Source organism: Cariama cristata, unplaced genomic scaffold (assembly GCF_000690535.1).
Source record: "Cariama cristata isolate BGI_N322 unplaced genomic scaffold, ASM69053v1 scaffold10478, whole genome shotgun sequence".
NCBI classification, from domain to species: Eukaryota; Metazoa; Chordata; class Aves; order Cariamiformes; family Cariamidae; genus Cariama; species Cariama cristata.
The window spans coordinates 1-17,501 of NW_009632848.1; the positions used below are offsets into that span (position 1 = coordinate 1).

At 38.6% G+C, this 17,501-nt stretch overlaps 1 protein-coding gene across 1 annotated transcript; it reads right to left on the reverse strand.

The window, feature by feature from the left end:
* Positions 1 to 3,382: 3,382 nt before the first annotated feature.
* On the reverse strand, positions 3,383 to 15,364 carry MRPS31 (mitochondrial ribosomal protein S31; the record flags this gene model as incomplete). Its single annotated transcript, XM_009706532.1, has 5 exons — positions 15,081 to 15,364; positions 14,222 to 14,380; positions 10,915 to 11,058; positions 7,736 to 7,809; positions 3,383 to 3,526 (listed from the first exon to the last, which is right to left on the reverse strand). Coding segments are annotated over exons 1-5 (658 nt in total), but the record flags the coding sequence as incomplete, so codon positions are not given.
* Between the last annotated feature and the right edge of the window lie 2,137 nt (positions 15,365 to 17,501).

A 17,501-nucleotide genomic window follows, 5' to 3' on the forward strand; every position in this document is an offset into this window, starting at 1 on the left:
AAAATTTGGCCTTCTGGATGCTTTTCTTTTGGGAATAGATACAGGGTATCAGAAGAGATTATGTCTAATTAATAATTTCATCAATTTTAATCTCTAACCCGAAAGAAATTAAATCATTTACAATCTCACAAAAATGCAGGTCAGAAGGAAATATTACATCATATATTTTGATCTCCCGTTTCTCAAAGACATGATACATGGTTTGGGGATGAAGTGTTAAGTCCAAACATTTCAGTTAGACCACATATTTCAGTCCTCAAAAAAGTGAAGTGTGCATCACAAAGACCCACCACAACTGCCCAAAGCATCAGAGGCTGAGACCTCTGGTGGGAAGTGATTAGATGAGATATGCTTGTATGACTCCCCCCACCCCCAGCAAGCCATAACTCCTGCTGCAAGGGAAGAACAAGGCTGTCCCTCAATCTCTCTTGCACTGTCCTCAGAAACCTAATTTGAAAGAACATGCACGGTAAGAATTTAAAGTGGAGCATTTTCTTTATCAGCCTCAAAGCAGTAAGTGACCCACTCTCAATATCCCATTTCCAACAGAAAGTCTGAGGAATTCCTCTAGCTAAAACACTAACCCTTCCAAGACATGACCAACCTTGCCTTAAAGACGACACCTCAAGTGCAGATGTCCATCCTTATAGGGAGTGCTGCTGCCATGCTCTAAAGATGACCAAGTATCCTGATCTAGTGAAAGATGTCTGTCCATGGCAGGAGGTTTGGACCAAATGATCTTTAAAGGTCCCTTCCAACACAAAAAACACTTCCTATGATTCCAGGATTTTTAGAATGAGATAAATCTAGCTCTTACAGTAGGTCCCTAGGATAGACTCAGAATTAGTAAAGCAAACCTCTGCTAAAATGCTTGTGCAATGTTTGCCACCTCTCATGAAAAACTGATCCAATGCTTCTCTGCCAGGAACAGCATCTCAACAAAACAGCCAGAACAGGACCTGGTGAACTTCTGCCTACAGAAGCCATCAGGGGCAACTGAGGCATTAATTTTCCGAGACTTCCATTAAACCTATCACTTCTGCCCTAATAATCTCTGGCCCACCAGAAGTGTTTGCTCCTCCGAATGAGGTGCACCAATAATCTGCACTGTCCTTTTTAACAACTGCACTCCTCAGGATTTGAGTCATTAAGACATAAATGCACAGCAATAATTTTAAAGAGAGGCAGAAATCAACATTTTTCCCAATTTTTTGCCACAGCAAGTCACAGAGCAGAACTAAAGCTACTACAAACACAAGAGGCAAGCACGAAGGAGGAGGAGTGAGAACAACGTTATGCAAGCTATACTAATGGTTTGCTAATCTGGTAAAAATTAATCAGAGGTTGGAGAGACAGAGGGGGGAAAAAAAAAAAAAGAGGTAGTTTTCTGCCTAACAGTGACTTCAACTGCATCGGATAAAGGAAAGGACATGCAGGCAGGAGCAGACAACATGGCAGCAGGGTCGGAGGGGGAAAACTGCTACTGGCCACTGCAGCAAGCCAGTATGCCTAGCCACATCTTCAGATGTTTGCACCAAGGCCAGAAAAGTTTTAAAAATCGTGACCTTGCCCTGATGCCTCAAAGCACAGTACAGTGCCTTGGTAAAGCACTAACGGGAACACCAGAGATGCTCTGGCGCCAAGAAAAACTGTTACAAACAGTCTTTCTTTATTTCATTTAAAACTTCAAAGGCTTTCATAATGCTAAAAGTTGAGTATACATTCTTCCTCAATGGAAACTTTAATTACACTTATGTTTTTAAAGCCACGTGCTTGTGGCATAAAAGAAAAATGACACACTTCTTGATACAGAACAAGCTGAGGTAAGGTCCTCCTATTGAGGGAGATGACTGTTACAAAACGCAAAAGTAAGAGGAGGAAGGGGCATCTTTCTTTTGCAGAGCAACTGAAATTCCAGTATGTTGATATAATTGGAGAGAGGTTCTCAAGCTTTTAACTGTGCTTTGACATACCTGATCCAATTAACAGCCTGTGACTGGCAGTTTGATATGATGGAATTTACTGACTCGATATTTCAACCTGAGAGGTGATAGATTTTGGAAAGCTCCACTGGAATTTTCCACATGACTAGTCTTTGTGGATGAATCAATAAAGATTCTTGTTTAAGTATATGTAAAGACTCTTTGTCCATTCCCCACCCCATCCTAGACAGCACAGTTCCGGCCGCATTGCTGCAACAGAAAAACCATTCGCCGCCAAAGACGCCTGGTCCACTTACAGCCCCAGACAGCAGGGTTCCAGCCACATTACAACAACAGAAAAACCATTGGCTGCAGTGGTTTTAAGCTTGCAAAAACATGACTAGAGTATGCTCGGATTTCTACATGATGGAACAGATCAACTCTAGGAGCAGTGATTAAATTCTGTGAAGAAACTGCCAAAATAGGATGAGAATAAACATTAAGAAACAATGAACCACATTATGCAATTTGCAACTCAGTATAGGACAGATTTTCAAAGACTCACAGCTTCAGATACTAACCTGTTTTGCTTTCAGTGACTGAATCACTCTAAAGCAGTTCTGTTTGATGTCCTTAAAATCTTTTTTTTTTAAAAAAAAAAAACAAAAACAACAAACCACAGCCAAGCTCTCCCTGAAGTTATGAAGTCCTCTTTCTTAAAGTGTACACTTGCTTTGTGTAGTTGTTCTTTCCCTCCTTAACATTAACTCTCTTGTCTGCTGGCTTAACTTCACAGAGAGTTGGGTTTTTTTTAATGGTAATAAGAGTAAATACTGTGCACAAAGATGTCTAGTTAAGATAGATGCCCAGAGTAAGTGAATATTGTGCTTGTTTATTCTTATGAAAGAAGATAGAACAAAGGGAGCAAACAACTGTTTAACACTCAACCAGGCAGATATGGAACTGGAAGACAGCCGATTAGGATCCGGCTAGCCACTTGGTCCGAGAGCCACACCAAAGAACAGAATCAGCATTATAAATACACACAGCAGTTTTAAGATTCCCCGTCCTCTGCTAGAAGCTTCTTAAAAGAAGTTGCATAGTAAAAGGTATTACGTAATGGACTTGAATGGCCTTTTGGTGTTGAAAGCATCAGGGCTGAGTGAGAAAAGGAGGGAGGGAGAGAGGAAGGGAGAGGGAAGGAGGGAGTTCTCCCGTGTTTGGCACCAGCCACTCCTCAGATCAGCCAAACCACCTGCAGGACTTCACCTGAAGAGTGCCAGAATGAGTTCATCTGAAGCATCTCTGATTTGGGACACTTGGAAAGTCATATTTGTTTACTATCAAATGCATGACTCATAGCTGAAACACTATGTTAAAACAGTCAAAGGTCACAACATGCTCTAGTTCTCAAAAAAAGATAAACATAGACAGACAATAAAAGTTAACAGCGCACGTACCAGCTTCATTGTCAATTGGGAACTCCCACAGTATTCCTTCTTTTGTCCACTGGATCATCTCCTCAAAACCGTTTCGGGGAGGCTGTGCAGTTATTGCTGCAATCTCCTTCGCAAATTCCAGATCCCAAATTGTTGGTGAAGATACTAAAAAAGAAATTTTGTAAATATCTGTCAGCATGCCAAAGACTTCTCACTAGCTAAAATGAAGTCCTTTAACATTAATCTTAACGGAGGCTAATACTTTCAGCTGTGCAAATTTTTCTACCCCAGATGCCAGCATCACCTTTCTCAAATGAGAATTCTCTGTTCACATGAAAGTCCATTAAATTCTCAAATGTCTGGTGAAACATATGCTGAATTCCTAGGGGACAATTTATTTTTAAGCCTTTCACACAGAGCAGGAATTGAATTTTTCCACAATCTTTTTTTCCTTTTTGTCTTTCACAAATTATACATACAACAAACTCTGAACTTGACTAGTGCACTCTCCTAAAGGAATCTTGCTTACTACCGGAGTTTTCAGGTATTTCACAACTACACTCTCCTTCAGGGAGACAATTCAATCTACAAATGATGGCAATTCCTTCCCCAACACTCTTAAGTGTCCCGGTTTTTGTCTCTTGGGCTTGGGAAATCCTGATTTCCTATTCTTCTCCCAAAGTCAAACACTCCTTTTAGGGATGCATCTTTCCTGATGCATATAATTTTTTTTTTTTTTTGAAACCAAAGTGTACTCATATGGCAGCAGAGTTACTCTTATGGAGTTCCTGCCCCTCCACCCAGGAGAACTGAACGGCATGGCTGAAGTGAAGGGAACAGGCTGTTACCACAGGACAGGGAGGAACCAGTGCCTTGGGCTGCTGTCTCATCAGCTGGCCTAAGTCACACTCCCCTTTGTATTCTTGTCTCTCCCTGTTATCAAGTCACCCTAAGCTCCTTGAAACAGAGATCTTGATGTGAATTCAAATGTTACAGTCCATTTGAAGTGGATCATGGCCAATCACCTATTATTTTACTACCCTATAAGTGTAACTATTTGAAACTAAGATATAATTTTGTCTCTGGCTCAGTGGCTTACAACTCAACTGGATTTTAAAGAAAAAAAAAATCCCTTCCCTCCTTTAAGAAGAAACAAAATGAAAGGGCAAACAGTATTTTTACATATTGAAAAGTGTTCTCATTTTTTGTGTTAAATCAGAAGACACTTTTTCAAATTATTTCTTACTTAGCAGGGAAATTTCCAGAAGTATATTCCCTAGCTGCCTACTTTGATTTGAGGGCTGGAGGCTGGAATAAAATACACTTAAAAGACAACATGAGAAACCACACCAGAATGAAATTATTGTCCACATCTTAAAGAATACTTTCTAATAATGCGCTACTAATAAATCTTCTGTGAAACAGAAAATAATACTGATATTTTACGTCAACAGTTATGAATAATTTTTTCAAGGTGCCAATTTACTTTCCAGTTAACATTCAGGTTTTCAAAATAAATATTCAATACATAACACAGAATCTGCTGTTCTATCATGTATAAACAATATTTTAACTCATTATCTCCTCTAATATAAGCCAAGACAGTGAAAGCAAATGAATCAAGGTACCAAGTATTATAATGGTATTTCTCAAGATTAACACACAAAAATGCTTTGTCATCAGGCTTAGTCACTAAGCCAAGTAATAAGCTTCCTGGCTCAGAAAATACTATAGATTTATTTCCTCAAGGCTACCTGGAATCAAACAAGGAAACACCACATTAAAAGCTAAAAGAAGCTTACTTCTTAGTATCTAATTACAAATCCAATAAAGACCACTTGCTCTCTTACACAATTTGTGCACATTCCAGTTTTGTGGTAAAAAAAAAAATGTATCTCACTTTTTATCTAGGGTGACTATTATGTGCCGCTGCGTCTGCATTGTGCTCATGCAAGAAAGAAAGGTTAAATTCTCACTATTTTACCTGAGTAAATTTGATTCAACTCAAACACCAGTTACTTGAACATCACATTTGTCAAGACAGCTAAAAACAAACACTGCATCATTCATTATGTTTTTATATGTAAAATGGACCAACTTTAAGGAAATTGGCAGTTTTAAAAACGAGCAAATTGAATTCCATTCTAATAAGCAACTTTCATAGTCCACTACAGAGGTGGCTGCATTCAGAAAGCCCACAGCTGCTTGAAAATATGCAAGTAACACTATCTGACATTTTACTAAAGAAATTAAGTAAACAAATTAATTTCTCCCTGCAGTTTCAAGTGTTAAAAAAAAAAAACGAACTCAGCTAGAATCTGTCAAAAACTAACAGTCCTACTCTTGAAACAGAAACAAATACATATCATTTTCTAAGATATCAAGGAGGAATACTATTTCTTCTGCAGCTGCTGGCTTTACATATAGTTCTAAGTCACTACGCTGGAATAAAGCCTTTTTTCCAAAAGGCCTCAGAATAGCTTAGGGAAATCAGCATATTAAAAGCCAGTGCTAACAATGCACAGTTTCATTGTTCAGAAAGAAAATGGAGGGAGTACTTTAGGTGACTTGCCCATATTCACATACTCTTAGCCAAAACTCAGTAAAGCTAAGTCTTTATGCATGAGAACTATCCCCCTTACGTGGCATTAAGCCCGTTCCTGCAGAGCTGGGCCATTCAGTGAATATGAAGGTGGCTCATACCTGTTTTGCCGTTGTTTTTTGGTTTTATCATACAGGAGTTTTGGGATGTGTATTTGGTGGATAAGGAATTTGCTGGATAGTCGCATCCAGAGTAGTGGTCAATGGCTCAATGTCTGGACAGAGAGCACTAACAAGTGGTGTCTCTCAGGGGTCCATATAGGGACCAGTACGGTTTACTATCTTCATCAACAGTTTACTACCTTCATCAACAACACAGACAGTGGAATCGAGTGCATGCTCAGCAAATTTGCCAACATCACCAAGCTGAGTGGTACAGTTGACACACCTGAGGGAAGGGATGCCATTCAGAGGGACCTGGACAACTGGAGAAGTGGGCTCATGTGAACCTCATGAGGTTCAACAAGGCTAAGTGCAAGGTCCTGCACCTGGGTCGAGGCAACTCCTGGTATCAATATAGGCTGGGGGATGAAGGGAGTGAGAGCAGCCCTGAGCAGAAGGACTTGGGGGTACTGGTGGATGAAAAACTGGACATGAGCTGGCAATGTGCGCACACAGCCCACAAAGCCAACTGGCTTCATCACAAGCAGCATGGCCAGCAGGTCAAGGGAGGAGATTCTCCCCCTCTGCTCCACTCTGGTGAGAACCCTCACTGCAGTACTGCCTTCAGCTCTGCGGCCCCCAACACAAGAAGGACATGGACCTGTTGGAGTTGGTCCAGAGAAGGGCCACAAAGATGATCAGAGGGCTGGAGCACCTCTCCTAAGAGGAAAGGTTGAGAGAGTTGGGGTTGTTCAACCTGGAGAAGAGAAGGCTCCAGGGAGACCTTATTGCGGCCTTTCAGTATGTAAAGGAGGCTTGTAAGAAAGAAGAGGACAGACTTCTTAGTAGGTCTGCAGCGATAGGACAAGGGGTAATGGTTTTAAACTAAACGAGTGTAGATTCAGACTAGATACAAGGAGGACATTTTCTATGATGAGGGTGGTGAAACACTGGCACGGGTTGCCCAGAGAGGCGGTAGATGCCCCATCCCTGGAAACATTCAAGGTCAGGTTGGACAGGGCTCTGAGCAACCTGATCGAGTTGAAGATGTCCCTGCTCATTGCAGGGGGATTGGACTAGACGACCTTTAAAGGTCCCTTCCAACCCAAACCATTCTATGATTCTAAACCTATATGAAGAGCTTTACAGTAGGTAAAGCAAGGCAGCATTTGCAGCCACTTACAGGATCTTTCAAGCTACATATACAACACTTATCAAATGCGTGGTCTTGGGTTTTTTTCTACCCTGCTTATGCTTAGCCACCTGTAGAGCACACTTGTTTCCCCCGGGATCACAGCCTTGTGTTTCTTTGACATAAAACAAATGCAGGAAGTTTGCAACTTGACCAAAAAAGCTACTGGAGCCAACATACCCATTCTCCAGGCTGGTTTTACACTGACAAAAGACAGACTGGCCTTAATGACAAAAAGCCGGTTTTACCCTTCAAGTTCAGTAACAAAATGTCCTGATTCATACAGAAAACATTAATCTATTACACTGCATCGAAGTTCTGCTTATTAAAAATCAGAGTTAAATTATTCATTTTTTTTATAGGTTTGAAAGCAGGAAGTTAACAGGTCATAAATCTCCTTCACAATAGTGAATCTCTTGATATTCTAAAAAGTCAGAACTTAACTTCACTGGGTTCTCCATTATTGAATTTTCACTAACCTTTTTTCAGTGCGTTTTCTGTTTCTGTAGAAGCCTTAGTGAATATATTAAGCCTCCTTCCTACTTTGAGACTTCTGTAAACAAAAAAGAAAAACTATTTAATATTTCACAACACTTCATAACATTGCCAGATAACAAATTTAAAAGCACAAAATAATCTCATGAACTAACAGATCTCTGGAGAAAAAAAAAAAATGAGATAGTGACTCCCACTAAAATCCTCAAGCTTTTAACCAGAGGAAGCATTTATGACTTTATTATTCATCTGTAAAAGAGCTTCCCAAAAATTTCCATGTGAAAGAATGAGCATAAATCAAACATTATATTTGCAGTCATTTTTTACTGAAATATTTAGGAATCTGAACAAAACTAAACAGTATCAAACGACAGTACTCAAGCAATTTTACAAAGCTGCAACTAAAAAGTGAACCTGGTGATTTGGGTTTTTTCCCCTGTAAAAAATATTGCACAATTCAGGAAGAGAAAAGGCAACAGCTAAATCAAACAATTCCTGCTTTATGACATAAATAGCCTTTTTGGAAGATTACACAGCCATGTTCTCTGCCATATGGCAAACACTCAAAGTGTATCTGTATGATATATTTTAAAACAGCATCACTCTGATGCTCTCTCTTCTGAATATAAAAATATTTCACTCTGACCATCTATTTTTAATCATATTTATCTTTAGCATAAGCCTATATTAAAAGAAATTTTTTAAAAAAAAAAAATCTAAGAGTTCCACAAGTAATCAAATTTTCTTATAAGTGGAAGCAAAGAAAAAACAATGCCTTTACTGTAGAACACAGTCAACTTCAGAACAAATGATTCTTTTAATCATACAATTTTACAGGTTTCCACCGACATTCAAATAGTTCTTACTTCATGTTATTATATTTATTCACTGTTACCCTGGCAATACTTGCCGTCCCTGACCTTAAAATTTCACCTCTCTGGATTTACTGCAGGTTTCTGATGGCCACAACTACTTCTGCAAACCTGCTCTTGTCATATTACACTTACTGATGTAACTACCCTGGATCTATTTCAGCACAGAACAATCTAATTACAGAGCCTTAAAAGAATGTTGATTTAGGATTATATTTTCCTATCTCTGTGTAACTCTCAATAACATTGGCCAAAGATACAAGCATGACTTGGAAGAATATTTATTTTAAAATGACTAGTTCAAGTTACTATAAAGCAACATCACTCATTTCATTGAAATCTACTAACTTGATTTAAACTTACATATTCTTCCTAACCCATTCTTTTCGTATTACGAATAGATAAGTATACCCGTTAGATTTTCAGGGATGCCGGAGGAAACTTAGGACGGAAACTGGAGATAGTGTGCTCATTACAGGGATTTTAAAAACTATTTTAAGGTACTGTTTCTGAAGTTATACACCAAGTACAGTTTTATCACAAAAACAGGGCAAGACAGCTTCTCAGATACCATAAATATAATAAATGTTCTCAAACATAAGTGAAATTCACTTTACTTTGCAGTATGTTAATAGACGAAAACTTTAGAAAAGATATAAAATAATATACACTGTACAAGGACATAATAGCTTAGGTTTTCAGTTTATACTTCTAGATCATATTATTTCATATATTTCAATATGATACCATACATTTCAAACTTTGAAAAATTTTTAATCCAAATAAAGTATTTCTCCTAGTCAGTCAAGAATCAGAGTAATAACAAAATTACTTTCATGTGACTACCAACTCTGTCTGATAATTATCCCCAGATTAAAAATATCTGTAGACCTATTCAGCAGCTGACAATGAAGTCAGTTCCCTTGCTCCTCAACCAGCAGCTTATGGCTGAGTGAAAACCCCTGGACAGAAATATCTAAGCCAGGAGGGCTTGGTCAAGAACCTTGTTCCACTTCTTCCCTCCAACGTCCATTACAACAAGCCTCTCCCGCACTTTTTACAAACTTTGCATTAGGAAAAGCTTGCTGGCCTTATAGCATTGAAGAGGTCCAAGAGGTACTTCCCTAACACACCTTAACAGTTAAACTGTTCAAGAACAAGGAAGTTACTCAGAAACATTTCAGCAAGCAGATTAAGTTCTTCTGATTACTGGCTATAAGCTACTTTGATGTTTTTGCATGATCTACATGGCTCGATGCATATGTTCCAATTTCTTCCTTATGGGAAGTCACAATTCTCTGTTTATGATACACTTAAATAGATGTCTCAGCCAAAGAGGGCAGAATATTGTACATCTGCTCACCCATAAATTTATGCTTTTTTTTTCCTTAGTTATCCAAATTCTGCCTTCAACATTACCTGTCTAAACACAAATGACTCCATCAACTTCCAGCTTCTAACCCCAAGAAAAGGGGATTAATTTGCAAAATAAATTAGTAATTAGAGAAGTTAATCTTACTATAACAGAACTGCTAGAGAAAGAATATACTGAGAAGGAATGCGATGACAAGCTTCCGTGGGAAAATCAAAAGACTGCAGGCAAGAAAGATAACTTACAGGAGTAAAACAAGAGTAAGAGCACTCCTTAATTCATTACAAAATAGACTGGCCACACAAACCAGCAGCAAGATAAATTTAAAGGAATTTACATGATGATTTCAGGATACTATAAAGTTCATTTCATACACAATTATAATGTCATGGACAATAGAGAAATCAATTACAGAATGACTTATCAGTTGCAAGAAGATGGTAAAAAAAAATAAAAAACCCCAAACTTTAAAATCTCTTTAAAACCCCAACAAAATGGATGAAACTTTTCTAAACATAGAACATCTACCAAAGTTTTCCACTAGATGAAAATAAGCCTTCAAAGCCTCCATTTCCCAAAAAGTTAAGAAAGTGATGTAAAAGTGTATTATACATAAGTGAGAATAATTTAAACTAGTTAAAACAAACACAATAACATTTCAGCACCAAGTATTTTTAATTATCTAAAATTTAATATTTAAAAAGCACACATTATTTTATTAGCTGGTTAACATTAACTAGTGTGTTCTCACAGAAGTTTATTTCAATACTAACAGTACTTTTCTTGAAAAACAGTTAAGTAATTTCTTTAAGCTCTGAAGTATCATGGTAACATGAATAAGTACAACTAAATTTAAAATATTATCTATTAGTAACTGATTGCACACTCCTTCTATTGGAAGTGAACACAATAAAAATACCTTCTGGAGTCAAAAGACTGTGACAATCTTTCAGGCTTGATTCTTTGACCATCCTCATCCAACTCCAAGGAAATGCGATTGGATATCCTCACAGCTCTCTGAGCTGGGGACTGCCTTTTAACTGCCATTTCTGAAATAACGTTGCTGAAAATAAAAACATGAATGGAAAAACTCAACAAATCGACAAAGCAAGTTTTGTCATATGTATTAACCAGAAACCCTATTCTCAGTTGGTTTCATAAGCCTCTGTGAGACAGAATTATACATGCCTTGCAAAATACACCCATTTTTAAGTCATCAAACATTCAAGTCTTACTTTTTAAACCATCTCAGTTGTTATATTCTATATAGATTAAATGAAAAGTACTATTTTAGCCTACTAAATCTACAATGAATGCTTTCTTTGAAATTATTTGGTTTCCAACTACAATAAAAACTTCATATATCTCCATACCAATATTCACAGAGTGCACTAGGTATGTTTTGCTAAAGTAAATGAGGAATTTCTCTGGATACAAGCAATATGCTGAAATAGGGAGGCAAAAATCACCAGTTTTTTGGACAGGAACCAACACTGCCCAGGGACAGAGCCCTGCTGCTGCAGACCAAAAGGAAGCTTGCCTTCACACATCAGCTGACATGGGTCAATCATGCCACCCTAATAAGTAGGTCACCTTTCCTGATCCACTGCAATCTGTTGCATTGCGTAATCATATTACAGCATTAACAGACCACATCTTCCTTCGTAATTCTGTAGTCAAAATCATACACGAGGAGCAAACGCTCTGATCTCTTCCAGCAGCGTATGCAGCTCACTCTGAACGCAAAGGGCAAAACACACCACCTTTCTGCCTCCACCGATTAGTCCCCTTAACTGGTAAGTCTGTTGGCTGGTAAAGACCAAGCTGGTAATTCCTCCTCACAGCTACCCTCTCTGCCCAACCGCTTCCAGTAACATGCAGTCACCCAAAACTGCAGAGCTCAAGTTTTAAGACATAAATATGGTTTCAAAAAATAAAAATAGCCAGATTAAAAATACTGCATAGGCATTTTATGAAAATCTGAATTAAATTCAAACTACGATTTTGGCAGTTTAAGTAAAAAAAGATTTTACTGACAGGAAAGAAATACTTCTGGAAAATTGTAAAAGCTAATTGCCACAGCAACACAGTAGGATTTCTCTTCAGTCTTAGATGTGGTTTCAAATGGCAGAACAAGAATATCATAGCTCTTCAAGTACCTACTCTGAAAGAAAAACCATCTGAAAACAAGTTTTAAATAATTTCATTTTAATCTTAAAGAAAAAACAATCTCAGATTAGTTGAATATCTCACACTAGAAATCACCCTATGAAGTGCCTACTGGCATTAGCGAGCTGGTGTTGGGCCAGAGGCTTGACACACTTCTGAGGGTCAAAGGGACATAATTCCTAAGGTCAGCCACACACAGCCCAGCCCAACCGCTTGACTCAGCTGCGACCTAAAAGGCTGAAGTGTTCCCATGCTTCAGAGGGATCAGGCTTCCTCAGAGAAGCTCTCGTCACAGCTGACCTTGATTTATTTGTGGTTTTGCACAGTAAGTTGGACAGACTATGCTACCAAGCTATCAGAACATGCATCATATTTCTCACCAGGAAGTCCTAATGTCACCCCATCACTGGTATATGAACATTTCTAGAAGCAACATTGATCACTCCATCATTAAAAGTGCCCCTGTAATAACTAAAAATAAAATTACAAAGACGACTCTAATGTCTTTTGTAACGAAAAATGTCAGATTACAAAGTCATACTCCAACCATGGTGTACCTACAGTGGTTAGATATTACATGATACTACTTCGTGTCCCAACACGAGGGTGAAAGCTAAGTTCCTAGATACTTCTGCCCTCCATACATGGGAAGAGCTAGAGCTTTTGTAACAACCACAGATTTTCTCTCCTTCCTGATTACCAACCAGTAATTATAATACGGAAAATGGAAATCCAGGGAGCTTTGGATACACTTTAGCCTAAGCTCTGAATTACTTTTGTTCTTCTTCACCCAAAACAGGAGCTGAAATTTCAACTTGTAGTGCTGCAGATTTTATTTTGGTATAGTGCTGTTGTAATTTCCACTGAGTGAAACTTCCATCCCACATTTGAGAAAAATAAATTCCTGTATCGTTAATAATTTCCCCTCCTAGCGAACACACTGTCCTCTCGCTGTCTACAAAACAAGGCAATGAGACAACTGCATACAACAGTGACCTCTGGAGGTCATGCCACAATCCTGGAAAAAAAAATTAGTACAAATCAAAATACCTGGACAACGCACAATTTACTATATAGCATCTATTTGCAAGCTTCTGTCACATTCTTCCTTAGTTTTCATGCACATAAAGGGCAGACGTCAGCCACAAACATCATTAGTTTTTTGACTACTCTGTTTGTAGTTCATTGATAAACATACAAAGCAAATCCTTTACTGCTCCCTAGAGCAACCTACAAATAATACAGTAACAGGCCAAACTTAAATCCTGATTTGGGATAGATTCATTTCCACAGAATAAATTAAGACGATAAGCAGCTTGCAGTTTACACTGCAAACAGCCATAAATACAGGTTTCACATTCCCATTTTGCTGAAGATCCAATTTTCTGTTCAGTTCAGCATTTCATCTGGATTTAATCCCTTATTTTCTGAGCAGTTATCTGAATGCTAGCTGAAAAAAAAAAAAGAGAGAACGAAAAATCTGTCTTTAGCCATCATCCAGAAGAGCAGTATGCACAAGTGTTTCAATTTCCAAACAAATATTTCTCATCTGTTTGAAAGCCACACTGGAAATGGAGTGAAGCCAAGAGATGAGTTTCTTGGGTTGACTGGAAAGTTTTGAAAGGAAGGGTGGAGCTATAAATAGAGCTGCTCTAGTTCAGGTTTGCGGAGTTGTCATGAAAATTCACCAGTCCAGACAGAATGTCTGAAACATCTACAAATCCATCCATTGTGTGAGAATTTCAGAAGCTGGGGGAGGCGGGTTAAAAAAAAAAAAAAAAAAAATCTGTTATTTTGCTAGCTTGTCCAAGAAAGTAATGATCCTGGGCAGGAAAACAATTCCATTTCTGCAAAATCATTTTAGAACAAGGATGGCAAAATTTAGGGAGTTTGGTATAACCAGACCAGTGATGTTCTCATTATTCATTAATTCCAAGGATAACCTGTCCAAATGTCTTTTAAGGCCATCTTTCCAACACAGAATCCAGTCACCTTCAAGATGACGCTGCAAAATCAGAATTTCGAATATTATTGAGAATAACATTCAACATACAGACCGTATGTTAATAATTCCTCCCTTTTTCTGTTTATCTGTGGTTTCTTCGTGTCTTCTTAGTTGTGCAAGTAGTTCTGATTCTGTCTGTTTCTTGTTGAGTGGTAGGGAAGACGCGACTGCAGAAGCAGCCTCCACCAGATCTGGATTTAAAGGTTTGCCTCTGTAAGAGATGCAACAGATATGGAAATACAAAAAAATAAAAGCCTAAATATATTTGTTATTTCTGTACTGTTATTTTAAGTCTTAATAACTCAGAAGTTACAGTTACACATTATCCCAAATGCGGGTGGCCAGAGGGACCGCTGCTTTTGCCGTACATTGCACTAATCGTCAACTGCCAAATAGCACTGACAAGAGCTCTTGTTCTCAAACCTGGGAAAACGGCAGCGCTACATCACTGCATAGCCCCCTGGACACAAAGCTTGAAGACCGCAGGCACCATAGACCTGCAGGGTTAGAAACATGATGTAACACATCACGGAGGGGAGCCACTCACAAGACTTGACAATCACAATGCCATTCTTAAGTATTTTTTTTCCTTTTTATTCAGTTTTATTGTATTTTATCTGAACAGTATTTCCCCCCTCCCATTAAAATAACTTTCCACAGGCAGGTGCTAGTGATACCTTTCAAGAGCCTAAGTGCAGAAAAAGATAGCATATGGTAGAAAGCGTACAACACCTTTTGTCCAGATTGTCCCCTGTGATTTACTGCAATCTACATCTGTATACCACATTCCCTTACAAGACTCTTTTCCATACTTGGAAATGGCATTTGATCTTTTTATTTTGTCCTAGATAATGGAAAAAACAATTTGAAAAAAGGAGAAAACAAGCTAAGAAAAGTTTGTTATACTTTACCGCTGCATGTCTTCTGTAGTTCTCTGAAGCATAGCACCTTCACTGTCCGGGCCTTCCAGCTTGTCTGCGGCTTGCTTTTTGATCTCACGTGTTTTTAACTCTTGGAGTTTCTTCCTGTAGCTCACTTCTACTTTCATATTACCAATAATGTCTAACAACTTCTGCTTCGGTGTTTCTGCTGTACTTTCCCGACTCTTTGATGCCACTTCAGTGGTGCTGTCTTTGGAATCAGATTTATCTTTCTCAGTAGAAAGCACGCTGCTTGTGCTGAAGAGTTTCTGTATTTGGCTAGACGATATACAAAGTTTAAAAAAAAAAAAAATTCAGAAGCTACAAATAGGATTCAAGGCTAAATTTTGTAAGCCTACAAAAAAAACATCAGTAACAACTGTCTACGTCTAACTGAGTGCAAACTATGTTAAGAACATGTCAAACATGCGCCTTTTGACTTTTGAGAAGGGCTGGGTCACTATTATTTCTCTTGATTATTTATGATTTCTTCATCACAAAAATCAAGTAAACAACTGTATTTCCTCCACAAATAAACTGTGTTTAATTTAAGAACTTAAAACTTTTAAAGTATTTCTGCATCAGGTAGGAGACTGAGAGTTTGAATCTACTGGTACCTGATGCTTAAATTCATTAGTACTGTAGAAAACTCACTGAAACTCTGACAATGAGGCAACAAAAAGATCATTCCTAGCTGCCTGAAAGAAGACTGTACACACACAATGAGTTTCACATCATTTCACACTTGTGGCACTACTACGGATCACATTCCCCTACCCTGTGCCCTGCAATATAGCAGCCAAGCATTTGTGCAGCCATATGGGGAAACGGATCCTGCTGCAAGATAACCCAGTAACAAACAAAAAAGGTAGTTTAGCTATTTTTCCCTCTGGAACAGCTCTTCTACCTAGTTTACCACATCACTGCAAAAACAAGCTAAAACTGGCATGGCGCAGATGAGGACGCGAAACCAGGGACAGCAGGGAGCTGCTCAGGATATTGCTGCACCACAGACACAAATGCATTCTCTGGAAAAACTTATCATAAAATTCAAAGAACTATGCTCTTTAACATTCAAAACCAAAACATTTAAATCTTTAAATTCACAACTACTTTTTTGTTTAAAAATCATCTTCAACTTACTAAAATAAAGAAAAAAACCCCTTACAACTAAATATTTATTTTGATTCAAAATAAAACACTTCAACAGATCTTAAAACACTTCGACAAATCTGAAATAAGTTTGACATACCTTCCTCCCTTACACACACCTCCCTGGCTAAAAAAGAAAAATCTGCTAGTATCAGCAGACACCACATTATTACTTCGGTCACTATGCACTTAATAAATTGTCAGCATTAAACCCTCAATTTCAATGTTGAGAAACAACAGGAAAATTTAAGGAAAGCTTCAAACCACATTATTGAGAAGATGGTAGGAGTCCTGCTGTTTTACACTAGCTGTTCTCCACTGATCTTTTTCAAACACATGTTTTTCATCAATTCAGACTGCGTGCTCCTTAAAACTATTTATCCACTCAAAGACCTTTGCTTGCTTACAGCGTCAGAAAAACACAGCAAGACTGCAAGCCTTAAACATCTAAGGCCAGTAGTACATTACAGTTTGCATTACTGTATTTCACCTATCATCAGGTTTGTCTTCTGCTTGGAAGCCCAGCCTTAGAAAGCAAACACACTTACAAAAGAAACCAAGCTGCTTTATACACGAGACTATCACAGTATCGGAGCTTGATCGAGAATATCAAGGGGCTTTGAAATTAAAAAAGTAAACGTACAATTAACTTTTCATTAAAAGCAGTTAAACTATTTTAATATAAATAAAAACAAACTTCCAAATACTACTTTAGCCAGTGCTTTAGGTATGCACCTCTGCCAACATGCAGCACCGCTCTGCTGATACACACGCTGTAAGATTATGCTCAGGTCACACAGAATCATAGAATCATTATGGTTGGAAGAGACCTCAAAGATCATCAAGTCCAACTGTATACCTGATGCTACCATGCCCGCTAAACCCACTAAACCATGTCTTGAAGCACCACATCTAAACGATTTTTGAACACCTCCAGGGATGGTGACTCCACCACCTCCCTGGGGAGCCCGTTCCAATGCCTAACGACTTTTACGGTGAAGAAGTTCTTCCTAATATCCAACCTGAACCTCCCCTGGCGCAACGTGAGACACATATCCCTCACAACACTGGAAGATGAGAAGGACGGCAGGGAAAGCAACACGAGAAACACAACCCAAACCACTCCCCTCTACCTGACTTCACTCTCCCGATGACTTCTGCCCACCGGTGCCAATAGCGCACAGCCCCAGCAGGACAGACCGACTCGGGCTTGGCCTGTTTGCTGTCCGGGCGGGTTTAAACCCCGAGGCACCCGGGAAG